This window comes from Anolis carolinensis, unplaced genomic scaffold (genome assembly GCF_035594765.1).
Source record: "Anolis carolinensis isolate JA03-04 unplaced genomic scaffold, rAnoCar3.1.pri scaffold_29, whole genome shotgun sequence".
In the NCBI taxonomy this organism is placed as follows: Eukaryota; Metazoa; Chordata; class Lepidosauria; order Squamata; family Dactyloidae; genus Anolis; species Anolis carolinensis.
The window spans coordinates 604,269-627,500 of NW_026943838.1; the positions used below are offsets into that span (position 1 = coordinate 604,269).

A 23,232-nucleotide genomic window follows, 5' to 3' on the forward strand; every position below is an offset into this window, starting at 1 on the left:
TGCTATAGTCCCATCACTGTATGGATTCTCTTGAAAGAGTCTGAGATATTCCTGTAGCTGATTTAGTGATTCTTCATTTAGGCCTGGTAGGTAGCTTGTGTGACAGCCTCTAGGGATTGAGAGCCTCGAAAATCTTTTCACAGCTTCTACAAACAGGTCATAATTTTCTATAGAAGGTTCTATATCAGAAATAGCTGCTTCCAAGGTCTCTGTAAACTTTGACCAGTTAGCTTTATTGAAGTTATATCTTCTGCGGAATGGGACACTTTGGTCTTACAGCTGCATATATTACGCAGCATATTGGTCTGTGCTGAGTATTAGGTATCGGGTTTAATACCCTTTTAATGCATTGGTGGATTATGCTTTCAATTACAAAAATCAGATCAGGGTTATAACCACGCTTCCATCGGCCGCTATTACATGATGGTGGTAATTTACTCTCATGAAGGAGGCTCATTCTACTATTATCGGCCCATGTTAGAACTGCTTCACCATTTCTATCATCTTCGTCATAGCCCCAGACACAATTATGGCTATTGAAATCTCCCACAATAAAATGGGCTTCATGATTGTGACAATTGGTTGGGGGCGTAAAATAGAAATCAGCCCCAGGTTTGTAGAGTGAAGATACACTGCAACTATCCAGTTCCACAGATAGGATTTCAATGTTGTTCACTTCTGTGAGAGAGGTTGCAGATATTGCTATACCAGATCGTACAAAAATGGCACTACCATATTGTCTGTGAGGTCGTTCCACTGCCAGTTGCATTCCGAGAATTTTTGGTCTTCTCATTGTGATGTCTCTGTGTGTTTCCTGTATACATAAAATGTCACACGAGATGTCCTCGGACATTTTGGCTAATAGCTCTTCCTTAGCAAGTGACAAACCTTCTATATTAATAGACATAATTGTCAGCAATGGTCTTGATAAAGACCTTTAGTGTTCATCCATTTGTGGAGAGATAAAACACATTTAAAATGTTTAAAAAAATGTTTAAAAGCAATGCAATGCTTTTGGATTGGAAAGATCAGCCGTTTACAAGAAATGTTGCCCAGGGGACGCCCGACTGGATTTACTCAGTCTTCGAGGAGGCTCTTTCCATGTCCCCCACCAGTGAAATGTTCAAAGACTAATTATTATTATCATTATTATTATTATTATTATTATTATTATTATTATTATTATCCGTTATTTATATTCCGCTCTATCTCCCCAAGGAGACTCAGGGCGGATCACAATACACATACACGGCAAACATTCAATACCGTTTGGACAGAACAGAATAAGACAAACAGAAGGAGGTATGTGGTCTGGAAGTCCAGTTTTTGGGTGCCTTGGAGGCTGATGTTCTGCTCAGATTCAGTCATGGGGGTGCTGTTGCTTCATTCTCTATGACGAAGAGCCATCAGAACTTCCTCCTTCCACCTTCCTCTTGGTCACCGCATTTCTGGTCTTGTTCTTTATGGTGTTTTAAAATACCTCCCCCGCAATTTGCGTTGCCTCATTTCTCTATTTACAGCTTATAAACTGTTTTCAAACTGCTCAGGTAAACAGTGAGCTGGGCTTGAGGTCGAGCGCTCACCCCCGACCGGGCTTCGAACTGGCCACCTTTCGGTTGGTAGATCTTATTACTGCTACAGCCCAGCCCTAAGGAACTTGTTCCTTCCACGGAGGAATTTTTGAAGGAAATTTACCTGCCCAGGAAAGCGGTTTTGTTGCTAGACAATGCCCCGACGCACCCTGATGCAGAGGAGCTTCAAGAGGGGGACATGAAGGCGATGTTTCTGCCACCGAATGTAACCGTCATATGCCAACCGATGGATCAGGGCGTTTTGGAAGAGCTCAAAAGGAACTATCGCAGGATCTCAGGATCTCACACAAGGATAGGGTTTGGGCTCTAGAAACCGCAATGACACACATCAAGCAACAAGAAGAAGCTCCGGGGATGGACATAAAGATGCCGCAAAGATGGCGAGACTTGTCAGCGGAGAAATGGCAATAGTTGGAAAAGCAGGCAAGGGTCACAGATTTTAAAAAATCTTCACAAGACTGAACTTTTTATGGATTTAACTTCCAACAGTGTTGTTTTATGCAATTCTATATTTATAGTCAAGTTTTTAGTAATAAATATTGTTTGTAGTCAATGCTTTCAATACATTGCGATGTTTTGGTGCTAAATTCGTAAATACAGTGATTTCTCCATCATGTTACCGTGTATTGAACTGCTTTTTCTGTTGATTTGTTGTAAAACATGATGTTTTGGTGCTTAATTTGTAAAATCATAATGCAATTTGACCTTTAATAGGCTTTTCCTTAATCCCTCATTATCCAACATTTTCACTTATCCAGTGTTCTCCTGGTCAGTTTATGTTGGATAAGCGAGACTCTGCTGTTCTCTGAAATTAGGTATGGGATCTTGTACGTTGGAGCGGAAAAATCCAACCTTCAGGGAGCATGGGAAAAGAGAACTGGGATTGGGGGAGAGAAATAAAAAGGAGAGAAGGATGGTGAAATGGGTAAAGTCTAAAGCTAGAGAAAAAGGCAAGCATTTGGATGTGAAGGGAAAAGGCATCCATTCCCCAGAGAGAAGGAGACGGAATAAACAACCGGGCTGGGCTGAGCAACAGGGAGCCTCTGGAGCGTATGTTACTCATCTCTCTCTTAGAGGCTCCAGGCAGACAACCAGGGTCCATCTTCACTGAACAAGGGGAGGGGAAAGGACAACAGGCATATCTTCTTTTCCTCCATGTTTATGTTGTCTTAAGGATCATTTCAATCCACTCCTTATCCCACTTCCTTTGAGTCTTTATGACGCACACTGAGGAATGATTTTTTATGTTCTTCTTCTTCACAGTAGATAACGGGGAGAAGAGCCATGTATGCACCAAATACAGGAAGCATTTGGGACACAACGGGTGCCTTCATCGACACCAGCAAGCCCACAGAGAAGATGGAGGTTCTGCCAGAGAAAGGCCCAACAAATGCATTGTATGTGGGCAATGTTTTACCCAAAATGTGGCACTTGTCCTTCACAAGACACTTGATGTTGGGAAAAGCCATCTTAAAGGGAAAGTATCTGCAAAATGTGTGGTGAAACACAAGGAATTTCACACAGGTCAGGAACAATACAGATGCCAAGAGTGTGGGAAGTGTTTTGCTTCCAGTTCAGCCTTGGTGAGGCTCAAAAGACTCCACACAGGAGAGAAGCCACACCAATGTCAGGAGTGTGGGAAATGTTTTGCTGAAAGTTCAGCCTTGTTGAGCCACAAAAGAGTCCACACCAGGGAGAAGCCATACAAATGCCAGGAGTGTGGGAAATGTTTTGCTTTCAGTTCAGCCTTGGTGAGGCACAAAAGACTCCACACAGGAGAGAAGCCATACCAGTGCCAAGAGTGTGGGAAATGTTTTGCTTGCAGTTCAACCTTGGTGAGCCACAAAAGACTCCACACAGGAGAGAAGCCATACCAGTGCCAGGAGTGTGGGAAATGTTTTGCTTGCAGTTCAACCTTGGTGAGCCACAAAAGACTCCACACAGGAGAGAAGCCATACCAGTGCCAGGAGTGTGGGAAATGTTTTGCTTGCAGTTCAACCTTGGTGAGCCACAAAAGACTCCACACAGGAGAGAAGCCATACCAGTGCCAAGAGTGTGGGAAATGTTTTGCTTGCAGTTCAACCTTGGTGAGCCACAAAAGACTCCACACAGGAGAGAAGCCATACCAGTGCCAGGAGTGTGGGAAATGTTTTGCTTGCAGTTCAAACTTGGTGAGCCACAAAAGACTCCACACAGGAGAAAAGCCATACAAATGCCAGGAGTGTGGGAAATGTTTTGCTGAAAGTTCAGCCTTGGTGGGCCACAAAAGACTCCACACAGGAGAAAAGCCATACAAATGCCAGGAGTGTGGGAAATGTTTTGCTGAAAGTTCAGCCTTGGTGAGCCACAAAAGACTCCACACAGGAGAGAAGCCATACCAATGCCAGGAGTGTGGGAAATGTTTTGCTTGCAGTTCAACCTTGGTGGGCCACAAAAGACTCCACACAGGAGAAAAGCCATACAAATGCCAGGAGTGTGGGAAATGTTTTGCTGACAGTTCAAACTTGATGAGCCACAAAAGAGTCCACACCAGGGAGAAGCCATACAAATGTGAGGAGTGTGGGAAATGTTCTGTTTCCCATTCAGACTTGGTGAAACACAAAAGACTCCACACAGGAGAGAAGCCATACAAATGCCAGGAGTGTGGGAAATGTTTTGCTGACAGTTCAAACTTGATGAGCCACAAAAGACTCCACACAGGAGAGAAGCTATACCAATGCCAGGAGTGTGGGAAATGTTTTGCTTACAGTTCAAACTTGATGAGCCACAAAAGACTCCACACAGGAGAGAAGCCATATAAATGCCATGAATGTGGAAAATGTTTTACTCAGAGTTCAGCCCTTAACCAGCACCAGAGAACACATACCGGGTAAAAAACAGCCATTGTGGGTAAATGTCTGATTTCAAACAGGACCCTTTGAGAAGTTCTGCGTCAGATTTGGTGGAGTCCCGTTCTTGTCATTTGAACCTGTAAGTTGGAGGTCTGTTCTCTGGAGCAGCAGAAAGCAAGCTCTGTGTGACAATCCTTCAGAGCAGTGGTTCTCAACCTGTGGGTCCACAGATGTTTTGGCCTTCAACTCCCCTAAATCCTAACAGCTGGTAAACTGGCTGGGATTTCTGGGAGTTGTAGGCCAAAACACCCGGGGACCCACAGGTTGAGGACCACTGCTTCAGTGTCAGTTCCTGGAAGGTGTAGGAGACAAAGATAGGCTCACACAGCTTGTAGCCATGGAAAACTTTATTGAATCCGCCTTGCCAAAATGGCCGCAAAGCTTCTACTGCCCGTCTTCCGCTCTTTCCCCTCAGTATATTGGGTGGTTGCTTCCCTCCTCCCTTCACGTCTCTTCTTCTCCATTCACACCTCCCTTTCCCTTTGTCCTTTCCCACGTCTGAAGACCAGACCCTGTCATAAATCAGCCTTCCCAGCCAAATGGTCTTCTTTATCCGATTTGTTGTAGTCAGGTGTGAAAAGAACAGCTTGGAGAATGCTGATCTTTTTGCATCCTGACATTCAGAGAGTTAAATATGATTGTCTTGTCACCTCGTCTGAAAAGAAATAAACCATATGTGATTCCATCACTTGTTCCTCTGGTCTTAGTTTCCAGCTCCATTTCCACCTTGGTTTAAATGTCCAGTTTGTGAACGTTGTGCCCCTACAGACACATCCTCTGTTTTCCTCTTTAGTCAGGACTGGTCAGCTTGAATATTGTAAATAGCCGTTATGGGAGGGATCCAGAGTTAGCCCCTTCCCTTTCAGACAGTGGCTCTCAACCAGTGGTCCACGGACTACCAGTGGTTCGCAAGAACTAAAATACGGTCTGCCTTCTAACCTTCCCTTCCTTTGCTTTCTTTTTTCTAGCCCTTCCTTCCCCTTTCTTCCTTCTTTCCTTCTATCCTTGTCTTCTTGTCCCTTCCTTTGCCTTTTCTCTTGCCCTTCATTCCTTCCTTTTTCTCTTCCCTCCCTTTTCTCCCCTTTGCCTTTTCTCTTGCCCTTCTTTCCTTTTTTTCTTCCCTTCACTTCCCTTCCTTTTCCTTCTTTTCTCTTGCCCTTCCTTCCTTTTTCTCTTCTCTCCTCTTCCCTTCCTTTGCCTTCTTTTCTCTTGCCTTCTTTCCTTGCTTTTTCTTGCTCTTCGCTTGCCTTCCCTTCCTTTGCCTATCATATGTTATGGACTGGAGTAGAGTACAATATATGTCTCATTTGATGCCTTATGAACTTGAATGCAAACTATAATTGTTTTTATTAATCTGTTTATCCTATTATATTATATTATTGATGTACTCTGATTGTTGTTTATGTGAGTTTAATATGTCGTAAGCCTCTTTGGGTCCGGTGAGGGAGAAAAGCAGGATATAAATAAAGATTCATCATCATCATCATCATCAGGGCCGGCCGGAGATATTTTTTGATGTAAAGCGGGGGTGCTGAAAAGCGCCCCCGCCACCGGCGCCCTGGCCCCGCCCAGCGTGCCCTGGCCCCGCCTCCCACGCTGCGTGGGAGGCGGGGCCAGGGCGAATAGTGAGGGGGCGGGGCCAGAGTTGGGCCTGGAGGAACCTCCGCTGAGTCTGGCCTGCTAGAAAAGGCCAGACGGGCGAGCGGGGGTAACGTGGGAGGCGGGGCCAGCTCTGACGCCGCTCCCCCCCCCCCCCCCGCCCAGCGTGCCTTGGCCCTGCCTCCCACGCAACGTGGGAGGCGGGGCCAGGGCACGCTGGGCGGGGGGGGCGGCGTCAGAGCTGGCCCCGCCTCCCACGTTACCCCCGCTCGCCCGTCTGGCCTTGTGTAGCAGCCCAGACTCTGCATGGGAGGCAGGGCCAAGGCACGCTGGGCGGGGGGGGGGGAGCGGCGTCAGAGCTGGCCCCGCCTCCCATGCTACTCCCGCTCGCCCGTCTGGCCTTTTCTAGCAGGCCAGACGGGCCAGGGCGCACTGGGCGGGAGGCGGGGCACCGTCAGGGCGGTGCCCCGCCTCCCGCCCAGCCTGACGGCGCCCCCCCGGGCCTGCGCCCGAGGCGGCGGCGTCAGCTGCCGCATGAGTGGGGCCGGCCCTGATCATCATTATTATTATTTTCTCTTGCCATTCTTTACTTCCCTTTTTCTCTTCCCTTCCATCCCTTTGCCCTCTTTTCCCTTGCCCTTCCTTCCTTCTTTCCTTGCTTTACCTTCCCTTCCCTTCTTTTCTCTTGCCCTTCCTTCCTTTTTCTCTTCTCTTCCCATATTTTCCTTTGCCTTATTTTCTCTTCCCCTTCCTTCCTTCCCTTCCCTTCCTTTGTCTTCTTTTCTCTTGTCCTCCCTTCCTTTTTCTCTTCTCTTCCCATATTTTCCTTTGCCTTATTTTCTCTTCCCCTTCCTTCCTTCCCTTCCTTTGTCTTCTTTTCTCTTGCCCTTCCTTCCTTTTTCTCTTCTCTTCCCATATTTCTCTTTGCCTTATTTTCTCTTCCCCTTCCTTCCTTCCCTTCCTTTGTCTTCTTTTCTCTTGCCCTTCCTTCCTTTTTCTCTTCTCTTCCCATCCTTTCCACTACCGAGAAGGAAGGCCCTGTCTCTCATCCCTGCCAATCATGTCAGCGAAGAGGGCGGGATTGAGAGCAGGGCCTCTCCAGACGGTCTTAGACTCCGAGATGGTTCATAAGGGGAGAGACGTTTGGACAGGTAACCCATCCAACACAGGCTGTGACCCTGTGCCCTGTTTGGCCTTGCGACTGACAAGGAAGACCTCTGCGTACAGATGACATTGAACTCCAAAACTTCAGATGATCTCTCCCAACGGCTTCATGTTGATGTTACACAGCGTGGGAGACAGTATTGAACCCTGCGGGGATTCTGGCAAGGGATTCTGCTTTTCCTGCCTGGCAGAAGGGGGTTGGACTAGATGGCCCTCGTGGTCTCTTCCAAATATACTATTCTGTGAATCTCTTATTTGGGTAAGAAGGCAAGGGCCTAGAGAAGTGCGGGTTCCTCTCTCTGGATGACCCCAAAAAGGGGCTGGAGAGCGACCTGCGGAGGATGCTCTGGATGGTGACGCTGCTTGGAGAGAATGGGGCTGGACTCCACGACCCACGGGATCAGTGGTTTCATGGCGAAAGAACACACATCTCCTCCTCCTCCTCCCAGTCAGTTTGGGTTGTGTGCTGAGGGGCTAATCATCTTCAGACCATGCAGGAATAAACAACCAAAGCACCCCCAACAGATGGTCATACCATCTCAGCTTAAAAACCTCCAAAGGAGACTCTTATGGACTCCCGATAGGAGCAGACTCCACTACTGAACAGCTCTGACCTTCAGGAAATGCTTTCTGTTGTGTAGGTGAGGCCTGCACAACTAGTCAGTGTTAATGAGTGATGGAAGGAAAGGAGAAGCAGAGTAAAACACACACACAAGACCCCTGCTAGACAGGCAGGTGAATTCAGTCCTCTCACGGCCTCCTCCAGCTATACAATGGGACAGACTGTCTCATAGGCAAGGAGTGGATTCCAACCCCCAAAACACGGCAGAGTCCTGGTCACAGTTTCACAGCCTCTGGCCTTGTAAACTAGTTCGTCTCTTTGAATAAACACTCTTGAGTTCTGACTTTCATCCAAAGTCCTTGGAGGTTTTATTCTTGATTTATTCACTACTTATAACTATTTACAGGTCTTCTCTTAATATACAAAGATACACATTAAGAATGAGTAAGGGCTGTTGGAGAGTGGCCTAGGCTGCCTCAGAGTGTGGTGGAGTGTCCTTCTCTGGAGGCTTCTCTGCAGAGGCTATCTATCGGGAGTGCTTTGATTGTGCCTTCCTGCATGGCAGGGGCAGGACGGGGTGGCCCTTGGGGGTCTCTTCCGGCTCTAGGGTCCTAGGAGTCCATTCCAGGAGGAGGCAACACGGGGTCTCATGGACATGCCTTTCCTCTCCGTCCACCTCTCATCCTGACCACGGCCAACCCTTTTGGGGTCCAACATTTCCTTCCTGCCGAGGGAGAAGCCCTTCCTTCTTTCCTCCAAGTGAAACATACCCAGCTGTCTCTCTCCGCCCTTCTCTACATCCCGTCTCTGGAGATATTCTGACCTGTCAATATCCGTCTTGAATTGTGGGACCGAGACCTGGAGACAGGGTCATTCCAGGTGAGTCTGACCAAAGCAGAAGAAAGGAGGCCGTGACTTCCTTGGATATAGACAGAATCCTCCTATCGGGGCAGCCTGGAATCACATTGGCTTTTATAGCTGCTACATCATAATCTGTTTTTAAAAATAATTTATATTCAAATACAAGAAAGAAAAACAAATGCATATTTATACAAATTACAAATACATTTATTATTATTTTTTTTAAAAAAATCGTACATCCTTTTACAGCAGCCACATTATATTCAGTACAATCTACAATACATTAACATTTGGCATCTACTGTTATTTTCACGCTTATACAGATTTCTTACCCTCCCCCAAGTCACTTTTTTTATTTATCATCTGTCCAAAATTCCTTTTCATTCTCTCTTGAGGAGGTAATTCTGTCTTTCTTTTTGAATCATCTTCCAATACATTTTCTCCAGACATCATCACAACCACTTTGTTTCTAAATCCCTCTCCACGTCAACCTATCATTTCTTCCCAGTTTCCATACTTCCTTATACCATTCTTCTATCTCTATATTTATTTCCCTTTTCCAATTCCTTGCTATAAGCTGTCTTGCAATTGTTAATGCGTTTTTTATCGCATCTTTGTCCTCTTTTTCCAACTGTTTATTATTATATAATGAGAATAAAGCCATGCTAAGACTGCTTTCTATTTGAATGTTCATTGTGTCTATCTCTCTTAATACTTTTCCCCAGAAATTATTTACATATTGACACTGCCACCACATATGTATGTATGTTCCCGATTCTTGGCATCCTCTCCAGCAATTGTTTGAGTAGTTTTTATTTATATTTCCTATTCTTATGGGTGTGAGGTACCATTTCCATATCAACTAAATAATAATTTTCTTTAACACATATGGATATATTTTTCAAGTGTCTTTGTGCCCATAATTGTAACCCCTCTGTTTCATTGATTTTCATTCCTGTATCTTCTTTCCAAATCTCTTTGAGGGTGTTATTCTTTACTTTTCCTTTGTTTTTTTTTCAATTAATATTTTAGAAATTTTACTGGATATTCCTTTCAAATTTTTATGTTCCTAATCTTTTCTTTCTTCATTCCAACCTTTAGCCAATCCCCTATTTTATCTAAGTTTTTCCCCTTAATTTTTTTATCCATCATATATATTTTTGATTTTTTGGAAATGTCTTTTCCATTATAATTGGGGTTATTATTGAGCCATCTGTTATTAACTTTCTCCTGTATTTGTTCCATATTTCTAATGCATTACTCAACATTGGGTTCCCAGTTTACCTTATTTTTTTATGATTTTGTGATTTCTTCCCCTTCCACTTCCTGTTCATGTCTCTTTTGTGTCATAGCCCAGTTAGAAGTTCTTTGGACAACCATTCTGGCTTCTTTGCACTTGTCCTATTTATGTGGCTTCTCCCTTGTGTGGGTCCTATGATGGGTACGAAGATGTCCACTACGACTGAAGGTGTTTCCACATTCCATGCATTTATATGGTTTCTCCCCTGTGTGGGTTCTTTGATGGGAATGCAGATGTCCGTTCTGACTGAAGCTTTTTCCACATTCCATGCATTTATATGGCTTCTCTCCTGTGTGCATCCTTTGATGGGTACGGAGATCTACAATCCGACTGAAGCTCTTTCCACATTCCATGCATTTATGTGGCTTCTCCCCTGTGTGCATCCTTTGATGGCTGCGCAGATTTGCACTATCACTGAAGCTCTTTCCACATTCCATGCATTTGTGTGGCTTCTCCCCTGTGTGAATCTTTTGATGGGTACGAAGATTCGAACTGTTACTGAAGTTCTTTCCACATTCCATGCATTTATGTGGCTTCTCCCCTGTATGGGTTCTTTGATGGGTACGCAGATGTTCACCCTGACTGAAGTTCTTTCCACATTCCATGCATTTATGTGGCTTCTCCCCTGTATGCGTCCTTTGATGGGTACGAAGATTTGAACTGAACCTGAAGCTCTTTCCACATTCCATGCAGTTATGTGGCTTCTCCCCTGTATGGGTTCTTTGATGGGTACGCAGAGCTCCACTTTGACTGAAACTCTTTCCACATTCCACACATTTATGTGGCTTCTCTGCTGTGTGGGTCCTTTGATGGGAACGCAGATCTTGACTTTCCCTGAAGTTCTTTCCACATTCCAAGCATTTATGTGGCTTCTCCCCTGTGTGGGTCCTTTGATGGGTGCGCAGATATCCACTCTGACTGAAGCTCTTTCCACATTCCATGCATTTATGTGGCTTCTCTCCTGTGTGGGTCCTTTGATGGGAACGCAGATTTCCACTTTCACTGAAGGCTTTCCCACATTCCATGCATTTATGTGGCTTCTCCCCTGTGTGAGTCTTTTGATGGGTATAAAGATTTGAACTGTTAATGAAGTTCTTTCCACATTCCATGCATTTGTGTGGCTTCTCCCCTGTGTGGGTCCTTTGATGGGTGCGCAGATTTCCACTTTCACTGAAGGCTTTCCCACATTCCATGCATTTGTGTGGCTTCTCCCCTGTGTGCATCCTTTGATGGATACGCAGATGTCCACTCTGACTGAAGCTCTTTCCACATTCCACACATTTATATGGCTTCTCTCCTGTGTGAATTCGTTGATGTGTAGTAAGAGAACTTTTCCCAATGAAACATTTCCCACAGTCCATACATTTATGTAGCTTCTCCTTTTCCATTCTTTAACATTTATTATTCAAATATTATAGCAGAAGTTGATATTTACTACTAAACAGTCTTTGTAAAGCAGAAGTCTTCTTTTCTCTCTACCAACCACTCTTTTTAAAGCACAGTCCGCTCTTTCCTCCTTGATTACACAACAGGTATGTAGCTTGAAATATAATTTCTCCAACTTATTTCTTGTTCTTGTCAGTGCTGTGTGCTTTCTTTTCAGACCTAAGGCAAAGGGCAAAGTGTTCTTCACAATGTTCATTCAGAGGTTGCCTGCCAGAGAAATGAGAGAAAAATCCTATCAGGAGCAGAGCACAGAAATATCTCATTGGACATGAAGAACAGTCGCCTAATGCTGTAGCAAACGCAAGAGAAGAGGGGAGAAAGATTGGCCCAACTGAGAAGAACCCGTTGCCTGGTGAGAAGTGGTTTAACACTTGGTCAACAAAGAACAATCTCAACAAAGGTGATAGGCTCTCAAGGTTCTGTGTATGAGATTTTTTTTTTTGCACTGCAATGTGTTAAATGTGTAATTCAACCTGAGTGTAATGAACACAAAAAGGGGCTAAATTTGAAAAGTTCCCAACTCAGAACTTGAGCAACACTTGTACAGACAGTGCATTGTGTAGCTTGTGGCACCAGATAAATGGTCCCCCAATTAACCAGAGAGTTTGTTGATCACATTAACAAGTACCATGGTTTTCTCCTTACAATAATTGCAGGGTCCAATTTGCCTCCTGGTTTTGGAGAGGGCTCTTGAGTCTACTGGGAGGACAGCCAGCTCCGAGTCCTGCTTGTTGCCCTCAAACGTATTGGCCCAACTGAAAGCGTCAAGCAGGTGCTTCAGCCACACTTGCATGACTGCTTTCATTGCCAACAAGATGACTGGTTGGGCCTGCTTACTTTTGCTGGGATGGCTCAGAATAGGCTTCTAATTCGATGTAGCTGTTTATTTTTTACTAGTGTCAATATTTAACTTTGATGTATGTGTTTTTGGCTTTAAATGATATGCTGTGTTGCTTTTATTGTTAACGGTTTTGGGTCTCCTTTTAAGACAGAGAAAGCGGGATAGAAATAATGATGATGATGATGTAACTGTAAATTGCAAGGCTGGACCTTTGCCTTCTGAAACCCTTTGGCCTTCACTGACCCTTGCGACCATCCCCTTTGACCCCTGGCATTGTGAGACTGGGCACTGAAGGTCAGAGATGCCTGGCCTCGCACGGAAGAGGCACCGGAGGAGGGCAAGGAGACTTGCAGGAAACGTCCAGAGGGAAAAGGAGGGGCAAGTGGGAATTTGAGCCCTCTGCAATCTGTAGAGGTGCCTACAATTTTTAAAAGCACGGCTCCCAAATATATTGTTCCCTTTGTGCTCAAAAGCGCAATCCATTCTCTAGATGCCGAATTGGACCTCTTCAAAAATGATATCCATTCATCCAGACCAAACTGGATTTCTGTCAGGGAGGACACTGGCAGATTCCACAAGGAGAGCATGAAATACAATGTCTAAGAGTCAGTTCTTTGGGTGGAGGGGGGGGGTCTTCCTTTCCCCTTCCCTCCTTGATCTGAACCCCCCCCTCCCTCCCTCCCTCCCTCCCCCCTTTGCCCCCTCCAAGAGGAACTCTCCCCACAAAAGCCTCCTCTGGGGCCCCTCCCTCTCTCCTCCCAAATGCCCCCTTCAAGGCCTCCCCACTCAATGGGTTTCTTGAGACAGGAAACGGGGAGGAACAGAACTTGAGTCACCAAATTAGGATCAAGACTGATATCCAGAAGCGCTGCCCATCCCTGGCTTCCTCTGGGCCCCCTCCTTTCATCTTCCAGTGGGGAAGGGAACGGATCCAGCCCCAAATCCCTGCCATTCCTTAGGCCATTCGAGCCAGAGAGGGGTCCTGGTCCACACTCACACTGAGGCTTTAACGTGGGAAGTGGACACAATTCTGGACAATGTAGTTTGGGATGAGGCCACAGGCTGAATTCCATAATTTCCCAGAATTCCCCTGACTGCCTTGTGCCTTCTCCTCCCTAAAGGTTTTGTTGGGGGAAAACTGGTGTTCATTCTCTAAAGGGATTTCGAGATAGAAAGGATTTGTTGGGAGTTGAATCAACCCTGCGAGGGAAGCCAAGTTGAGAGGCAGTAACTCCAAAGCTGACCTAATAATCATAATAGGAAACTTACTAGGTCATAAAATCCACGATTCTGTGATTCTATGACCTAGTAGGTTTCCTATTGTTGTTGTTGTTCTTGTTGTTGCTGTTGTTATTTCAAAGGCTGAATGGGCATCTGTTGGGGTGGTTTGTGCTTTTCCTTCCTGGCATAAGGACTGGACAGGATGGCCTTTCGGGTCTTCCAGTGAAATAGTACTGTTAAGTTTATGTTGATTAAAATTCCATAATAATAAGTGGATGTGCAAATCATTAAAAACGGAAATTCAAAGATATCGCTCTTGTAGTTTTTTTAAAAAAGGTTGCTCATAAAAACTTTTTAAAATTTCCCAAAATCAGGAAGCAGCCAGGCTTTGAGCTGCAAGGCAATTAAATATCAATCAAGGTAATTAATTACAACATTCACACCTGCCTCCAACAGGCAAGAGTTCTTTCTCCCACCCTGGACCTTCCACAGATCTATAAACCTCCCTTGCCTCGTTTCCAACATACAGTAGAATCTCACTTATCCAAGCCTCGCTTATCCAAGCCTCTGGATTATCCAAGCCATTTTTGTAGTCAATGTTTTCAATATATCATGATATTTTGGTGCTAAAGTTGTAAATACAGTAATTACAACATAACATTACTGTGTATTGAACTACTTTTTCTGTCAAATTTGTTGTATAACATGATGTTTTGGTGCTTAATTTGTAAAATCATAACCGAATTTGATGTCTAATAGGCTTTTCCTTAATCCCTCCTTATTATCCAAGATATTCGCTTATCCAAGCTTCTGCTGGCCCGTTTAGCTTGGATAAGTGAGACTCTACTGTACCTCACACCTCTCAGGATGCCTGCCACAGATGTGGGCAAAATGGCAGGAGAGAAAGCTTCTGGAACATGGTCATGCAGCCCGAAAAACTCACAGCAACTACCCCCCCAACCCCCCCCCCCCCAAGTATTTGATATAATGATATACACTGTTACGCTATTCCAATGAACAGGAATATTTAACTGATACAGACAAACAGGCTGAGCATAGCTGGCTAAACCACTGTATGATGCAGAAAAATCATGCTGATTGAAAGGTCGGGAGTTTGAGGCCGGGTTGGGGTGAGCACCCATTGTTAGTCCCAGCTCTCCTGACCAGCTAGCAGGTCGAAAGCCGAAATGTGAGTAGATAAATAGGTACCTGTAAAGATGTCATGATCATTGTGTTTTATTCATGATTGCTATGTTTAGGTTGACTGTTTAAGGTTATATATATTTCAGCTATTCTTATACAGAAGCTGGGAGCCTCTAAGGCATGGCCAGGAAAAGGGGCGTGGCTTCACCTTGCTGGTGGAAGCCTTAGAATTCAAAATTTAGCAGTTGGAATTGGGCAGTTGGAGTTTGTCGGTTGAGCAGAGCAGTTGGTTCTATTCAGTGAGAAAGGAGTGTGATCGAAATAAAGAGATTGTGGGAGGAAGTTGAGCAGCTAGAGAGTTTTAGCGGAGAAGGGCTAAAACTAAAGTTGCTGAGCCTTTAGTAAGAATAACTAAAGAGCTGAGGTTACATCCCTAAGTCAAGAAGGACTAGGGTTGACCAGTTAAACTCCCCAGTCCAAGTTTGATCAGGTACAGATCAATTAAGTTCAAGAAGGACAGTATTCCTAACTGAAAGAAACAAGTAATATAAAGCTGATACCATACTAAGCTCAGTGAAACTATTGAAAAGTCTTGCAACACTTACTGTACAGAAGTAACATCGTTCAACTTAAGTTATAACATTCTTGCAACCATCAAGCTTTGTACTATAAATAAACAAGTTACTGTTTCTTCAAATGTTGCTTATTATTTGAGCAAAGCATCTTTCAAAGGTGGTGGCAGCAACAACATAGAAAAGTGAAATACATAGAGGTAGAAGGTGAATCCTTCGCATTTTGGTGGCAGTGGTGGGATCCAAAAAGATTCCATCCCTGTCATCACATCAAGTCTTCGCAAATTGGTGGCAGCGGTGGGATACGTGTAACAAAAACTGATTCAGTGCCTGAAATTCGTGTGGCAAAAGTCAGTTTGGTGCCGGAGATCAGCTTTAGGTAAAAGGGCTGAGGTAAAACTTGTCTGGAAATGGCCACCAGGAAACAGAAAAAGTTGGCAGAGGAGGCAGGAGAGCTTTCCTCCTCAGATTCAGAACAAGTAACCTTGTCTGAAATGTCTCTCAAGTATCAATTAGAGATGAAGAAATTAGAGATTGAGGAAAAAGAGAAAGAGAGACAAGCTGAGGAGAGAGAGAGAGCCAGGCAGGCTGAATTGGAGGAGAAGCAAAGAGAGAGAGAATGGGAGGAAAAACGATGGCAACTGCAGAAGGATAAAGAATTAGAGTTGAGGAGAATGGAAATAGATTTGGAGAAGCAAAGATTGACACACTCTCAACCTCATGCTGATACCCAAGAAGGGGATTTGAGAGCTAAAGCACCTGATGTAATTTTAAAAAGGTTTCCCAGATATAACAAGGAAGATGATATAGAAAAGTTCCTTATATCCTTTGAAAGGTGCTGTAAAGATTTTGAAGTGAGTGAAGACAAATGGATGTTATATCTGAGGCCACAAATTAGTGGAAAGCTTCTAGAAATATATAGTGATATGGCTGAAGACACTCACAGAGATTATAAGATGTTTAAACTGCAGGTACAACAAAAGTTTCAGTTGACGCCTGAATTTTACAGATTAAAGTTCAGAACTTTAAAGAGGGACAGACACCAAAGTTTTGCGCAAGTTGCTTCAAAGCAAGCTCAATACTTTGACAGCTGGGTGAGGACTTCTGAAGTAGATTCCTTTCTGCAACTTAAGGAACTATTGAAGCTGGAGCAGCTCTTTCACCTAGTTCCCTCAGAATACAGATGGCTAATTCAAGACCGAAACCCAAAGACAGCCAACGAAGCTGCAGTTATGATTGACCAGCTAATTACCTTGAAAGAAGGCTTTAGGAAGGAGGAAGAACCAAAAGGAAAAAAACCTCTAAAGCCGACGTTTTACCCTCACGCACGCACACAGATGCAAAGGGGAGGTTCAGGAGAAAACACCGCCTATAGGAAGCGTGAGGCAGTTGCAGGCCAAGCCAGGCCTGAGGAAAAGATAAAATGTTACCATTGTGGAAGGCCAGGGCATCTTAGATATCAATGTAACTTAATCAAGAAAGACAGGTCTACGTTCTTTGTAAATAGAGCTCCAATAGAACAAGAAGTGGAACCTGAAGTTAAGTCTAGAAGCCCTGATGCGAGGCCAAAAGAAAAACAATGTTTATTTATCCTTTCAAGAGAAATCTCTGAAGACTATTTAGAATCTATTGTCATAGATGAGATACACACGCAGGGATGGAGAGACACTGGGTCGGATGTCTGTATTATACGTCCTGAAGCGGTCCCACAGAGATACCAACATCCCTCTTCAGAGATAAATTTAAAGGGAATAGGTCCGTCGATACCAACCCATGTAGTATCCTTACCCATCAAGTACAAAGGCTGGGAAGGATTATGGGACTTCGCGGTCTGCACGGATATCCCATACAAATGTTTGATTGGGAATGATTTAAATGGAAAAGTTAAGAATTGGCAGAAAGAAGCTGATAAACATGAAAGCAACATGGAGGTCCACACTCCAAAAGCCAAGTGTTTGACCATCCAAGCTAGCTCAGAGCAACTTCCTGAGTCTAGTTCAAACATCACTGAGTTGGTCAGCGGAATAGAGGGAAAACAAGAGATACTGCGAGAGCAGCTAGCAGATGAAACATTACAACCTTTGTTCTTGCAAGCTCAGAGCGCCACAGGAACAGAAGAAAGTAAAACTCCTAAGTTCGTACTTAAGGAGGGAGTTTTGTACAGGAAAAGTACAAGCCATAAGACTTTGAATAAACCAGAAACACGTACCCAAATAGTGGTACCTGTAAACTACCGGAAACAACTGTTAGATGTGGCCCATGACAATCCACAAGGAGGGCATTTGGGGGTTAGAAAAACCACCCAAAGAATCAGCAAGAACTTTTTCTGGCCTGGCATGTATCAACATATCAAGGAGTTTTGCAGGTCGTGCGATACTTGCCAAAGGTTTAGCACGGGAAGAGATAAGACCAAAGCACCTTTAGTTCCCATGCCGGTTGTTGGGGAACCCTTTTTCCGAGTAGGGATTGATCTAGTTGGTCCTTTGTATAAGCCCAGTCGGAGAGGATACAAATATATCCTCACAGTAATAGACTATGCAACCAGGTATCCAGATGCAGTGGCTTTGACCAATATTGAAACTTCCACCGTAGCCAATGCGCTGTTATCAATTTGGGGAAGGACTGGATTTCCCAGAGAGCTTGTGTCAGACCTGGGGACTCAGTTCACCTCGCGGCTAATGAAGAAGTTGTTGTGCGGAATTAAACACCTAACGTCCACACCTTATCATCCGCAAACGAATGGCCTGGTAGAAAACCTGAACAAAACACTAGTGAAAATGATCAAGGCCTATAGCCAGCAGAGACCCCACGACTGGGACACCAAGTTGCAGCAGTTGTTATTCGCATATCGATCAGTCCCACAGGACAGCACTGGTTACTCGCCTTTTGAATTGTTATTCGTAAGGAAGGCTCGTGGACCCCTTGATTTGATCAGAGAGCACTGGGAAGCAAGCCCTACGCCAGATCCTGTTCCTGTCGACGACTACATCAAAGATCTTCAGTCAACATTAAAGATGGCCAGGGACATCGCCCAGGAACATCTTATGACGGCCCAGGAGCAACAAAAGACCCGGTACGACGCAACGTCGAGACCCCGAGACTTCAACGTCGGAGATGAGGTCCTGTTTTTAACACCCAACAAGAACAACAAACTACAGATAGACTGGACTGGACCGTGGAGGATCGTCAGGAAGCAGAACCATGTGAACTGTGACATCCTAGATGAACGATTGGGGATTGAGAAACGGGTGCATGTAAATATGATTAAGCCATATGTAAATAAGTCGGCAAATGTTTACTGTATAGTATCAGAGGAAGATACAGGTCCTTTTTCATTTTGGGAAGGTGATAGGAGATACATAGAAACTTGGATAAAGTATCCATAAATTCAGACTTATCTCCATCACAACAAAGAGAGGTTAAAGGAATCTTGGCTAAGTATAGAGTCATGTTTTCGGATTTACCCGGGAGAGTGCAGGGAGTGCAACATAAAATATGCACCGGTGACGCCGCACCGATAGCATCCCCTCCCTATAGGGTGACGGGTAAGATAAGCGAATGCATAGAGCGAGAGGTCAGGGAGATGTTAGATTTGGATATAATCGTGCCATCCAACAGCCCTTGGGCTTCGCCCATAGTGTTAGTAAAGAAGCCAGACAAAACCGTAAGGTTTTGCATAGATTACCGGCGGTTAAATAAAATCACCCAAAACGACATGTATCCGATGCCCCGTTTGGATGATTTACTAGAAAGAATTGGAAAAGCCAAATTTGTAAGTAGTATTGATTTGACTAAGGGGTTCTGGCAAGTGCCTATGGCACCTGAAGACCAGTCCAAAACGGCCTTTAGAACTCAGGGAGGACTAGGAGCAGTCCTAAGTCAAATTGATGAAGATAGAGAGGATAGGCCCATACTATTCCTCAGTAAGAAGTGGCATTCTAATGAGCATAGCATGTCCACAATCGAGAAGGAATGTTACTCGATAATTTGGTCCATAAAGAAACTGAAACCATACTTGTGGGGAAGGAAGTTTACGTTACAAACTGATCACGCACCCCTAAGATGGTTGGATAATGTAAAAGGGACCAATAACAAATTATTGAGATGGAGTTTATCACTACAGGACTTTACATTTGATATTAAACATATAAAGGGCAAATGTAATGTAGTAGCTGATGCTCTATCCAGAGCACCTTGATCGGAAGACTTACAGGTTTGTATTTAGAGTTTAAGGTATGATGTTATGTTTATGTATAGATATGTATTTTGTGTTACTCTCTATTATTTTTGCTTATTCTGGGTCTAGAAAAAGCAAAAATAATCTTTCCGGGTTGGAAGGTATGTAAAGATGTCATGATCATTGTGTTTTATTCATGATTGCTATGTTTAGGTTGACTGTTTAAGGTTATATATATTTCAGCTATTCTTATACAGAAGCTGGGAGCCTCTAAGGCATGGCCAGGAAAAGGGGCGTGGCTTCACCTTGCTGGTGGAAGCCTTAGAATTCAAAATTTAGCAGTTGGAATTGGGCAGTTGGAGTTTGTCGGTTGAGCAGAGCAGTTGGTTCTATTCAGTGAGAAAGGAGTGTGATCGAAATAAAGAGATTGTGGGAGGAAGTTGAGCAGCTAGAGAGTTTTAGCGGAGAAGGGCTAAAACTAAAGTTGCTGAGCCTTTAGTAAGAATAACTAAAGAGCTGAGGTTACATCCCTAAGTCAAGAAGGACTAGGGTTGACCAGTTAAACTCCCCAGTCCAAGTTTGATCGGGTACAGATCAATTAAGTTCAAGAAGGACAGTATTCCTAACTGAAAGAAACAAGTCATATAAAGCTGATACCATACTAAGCTCAGTGAAACTATTGAGAAGTCTTGCAACACTTACTGTACAGAAGTAACATCGTTCAACTTAAGTTATAACATTCTTGCAACCATCAAGCTTTGTACTATAAATAAACAAGTTACTGTTTCTTTAAATGTTGCTTATTATTTGAGCAAAGCATCTTTCAAAGGTGGTGGCAGCGACAACATAGAAAAGTGAAATACATAGAGGTAGAAGGTGAATCCTTCGCATTTTGGTGGCAGTGGTGGGATCCAAAAAGATTCCATCCCTGTCATCACATCAAGTCTTCACAGTACCATTTTTAGCAGGAAGGTAATCAAGGAGCCTTTAAGGACATTGATTGGGAGGAAGCTCCTTGGCATGGAAGATGGAGCAACAGCATTCCCCCCCCCCCTCCATGACCAGCGTCGAGCACAGCCTCCAAGATGCCAGAAATAAGATGTGAAAAAACTGTCTTTACCTCTGTGTCTGTCCTTGTCAATTGTACAATCAGGCACTGGATGTTTGCCGGATGTGTGTTCTGTAAAGCCCCTCTGAGTCCCCTTTGGGGTGAGAAGGACGAGGTATAAATACTGAAAAGATAAGACAAGCAATTGAACCAAGATCAAACACAAGAAGATGACTGAAGAAGAAAGACAGGATTATTAGGTTCTAAAATAATGGACAATAATATAGAAGATAGATAAACTTTTTTTGGGGGGGGGGAGAGATTCTTTTTAGTAGTTTAAGCAATGGATGTCAGAGTGGAGTGAAGGTTGGACTTGAATGACTCAGTCCATTGGCCAAGTACCAACACTGCTTAGAGCTGTTTGTTGTTGTCGTTGTTGTTATAATTATTATACCCCACTGTATCTTCCCAAAGGGGACTCCAAGCGGCTTGATATAAAGGCATTAGTATACAATTTAACATATACAAATATATAAATATTAAAACAGAATTAAACACAAACAGCACTAAAAAATTCAGTTAATATCCATCAAAAGCACTCAAAGTTAAAAACCCCAGCACCCCCTGACTTGATCTTACCATCTTTCATCTTCAAAAGCCTGCCTGAATGGAAAGGTTTTAGCCTGTCGCCAGAAAGGCAAGAGGGAGGGGGCTGTACAGGTGTGTGACAGGGATGGAATCCTTTTGATCCCACCACACAGTTACCACCAATTATAAAGATGTCCTGATGATGATGTTAATTATATTATTATGTATTTAATTATCTTCTCTCAAGACTAACTAAAAACTGATCCTCTTGGATCCACTGGGATTAATTTCCCCTAATCCACAGCCTCTACAAATGACCCTAAACAAGTCACCTAACTTGCTTAGTCTGGCCTATTAGAGGTCTGCCTCCCTGGTTTCCTTAAACTTGGAACCAGTCTGTCCCCTGTGACTAGAAATCACAGACTAAGATCCAAACTTCCCTGGTTTCCTTAAACTTGGAACCAGTCTGTTCCCTGTGACTAGAAATCACAGACTAAGATCCAAACTTCCCTGGTTTCCTTAAACTTGGAACCAGTCCGTTCCCTGTGACTAGAAATCACAGACTAAGATCCAAACTTCCCTGGTTTCCTTAAACTTGGAACCAGTCCGTTCCCTGTGACTAGAAATCACAGACTAAGATCCAAACTTCCCTGGTTTCCTTAAACTTGGAACCAGTCCGTTCCCTGTGACTAGAAATCACAGACTAAAACTGCGCTTTTAAACATTCTCTCTTTTCTTTTCCAAACGGTGGTTGGCTCCGCCCCCGTTGTCATGGCAACCTGTCATAATGCTGAGCTGGCTACCTTCTGGCATTATTAGCTCCAATACTTACCATTTTAAACTTAACCAAACCTGACTGTTTAAACAAAATCAAATAAACATGTCATCTATACACAAAATAAAAACACACACTTCTTTACAGGGGCCTTTCTGACTTCCCCAGGCAATGAGTTCCAGAGTTCAGGGGCATTTCCCACAGAGAAGACCCGCTCTCTCGTTCCCACCAACCACGCATGAGAGGGAAGGGTCTCCTCTGAGGAGCTCAGGGCCCAGGCAGGTTCATACAAGGGGGTGCCGTCAGTCGAACAGCCTGGACCTGAACCATTGAGGGCTTGAAAGGTCATCACCAGCCCTTTGAACTGTGCCCGGTAACAGACTGGCAGCCGGTGGAGCTGCTGCATCAAGGGGGATGTCCGCTCCCTGCCGCCAACCCTGGTGAGCAATCTGGCTGCCGCTCTTGGACCAGGTGAAGTTTCCAGTCATTCTTCAGAGGCAGCCCCAAGTAGAGCGCGTTACAATCATCCGGGCAGGACGTAAGGCATGTACCACCGTGGCCAGATCGGGCTTCTCAAGGAACAGGTGCAGCTGGGACACAGGTTTTAATTGTGCCAAGAATGCCCCCCTGGCCACTCCCAACGCCTGGGCCTCCAGGTTCAGTGCCAAGTCCAGGAGGAACCCCAAAGGACAGACCTGTGTCTTCAGGGGAAGATGACCCCACCCAGCACAGGCCGGATCCCTATTCCTTGATGCTCCATCCGACTGACCAGGAGCACCTCTGTCTTGTCTGGATTCAGTTTCAATTTATTTGCGCTCATCCAATCCACTACTGATGACAGGCACTGGTTTAGGGTCAGAACAGCTTCCTTGGCAGATTCAGGAGTGAGCATACGACACCTCTCCTGAAGTCACTCCACTGGATGCCAATCAGTTTCCGGGGCAAAGGACCAAGTGTTGGTTTTGACCTTTAAAGCCCTCCATGGTTTGGGTCCAGGTTACCTACAGGATCGCTCTCTCCTGGTCAATCACCCCCAACACTGAGGTCCCCGGGGGGGGGGGCAACTTCCCCAGAACCTGACTGGCTGTTATTTATTTATTTCCCTCATTTCTATCCCGCCCTTCTCACCCAAAGGGACTCAGGGCGGCTCACAGTCTGGCAAAAATTCAATGCCAATATACAATACAAAAAGATAAAACACAAGCAATGAAAACAATTGGATAATTTAACAAAATACAATAAATACATTGAAAACAATAGAATATAAAATACTTGAACCATTCATCTGCAAAGCCTTGTACATGAACCTTAATCCAGACCGAGTCGAAGCCAACAGAATTCTCTCACCAAACGCCTGCTCACAAAGCCCAGCCCTCCCTTTCCCCCCAAAACTCAGAAGGGACGGAGCCTGCTGGATATCACTGGGGAGGGAACCCCACAGCCCAGGACCCA

At 44.5% G+C, this 23,232-nt stretch overlaps 2 protein-coding genes across 4 annotated transcripts in view; one reads left to right on the forward strand and one right to left on the reverse strand.

Moving 5' to 3' along the window:
* The window catches only part of LOC100558381 (zinc finger protein 91), a 43,878-nt gene extending 38,002 nt beyond the window's left edge, over positions 1-5,876 (forward strand). The window contains exon 3 of the mRNA XM_062966797.1: positions 3,117-5,876. Within this exon, the coding sequence (XP_062822867.1) occupies positions 3,117-4,465 (1,349 nt within the window). The 3' untranslated portion in view covers positions 4,466-5,876. The remainder of the gene's footprint in view (positions 1-3,116) is intronic.
* The window catches only part of LOC100554203 (zinc finger protein 239), a 96,857-nt gene that overhangs the window by 72,011 nt on the left and 1,614 nt on the right, over positions 1-23,232 (reverse strand). For all 3 annotated transcript variants that reach the window (XM_062966761.1, XM_062966759.1, XM_062966760.1), the window contains exons 2-3: positions 20,490-20,601; positions 8,855-11,622 (exon numbers count right to left, since the gene is read on the reverse strand). In XM_062966761.1, the coding sequence (XP_062822831.1) occupies positions 10,071-11,357 (1,287 nt within the window). In that variant the 5' untranslated portion in view covers positions 11,358-11,622; positions 20,490-20,601 and the 3' untranslated portion in view covers positions 8,855-10,070. Of the gene's footprint in view, positions 11,623-20,489; positions 20,602-23,232 lie in introns of those variants that run through there.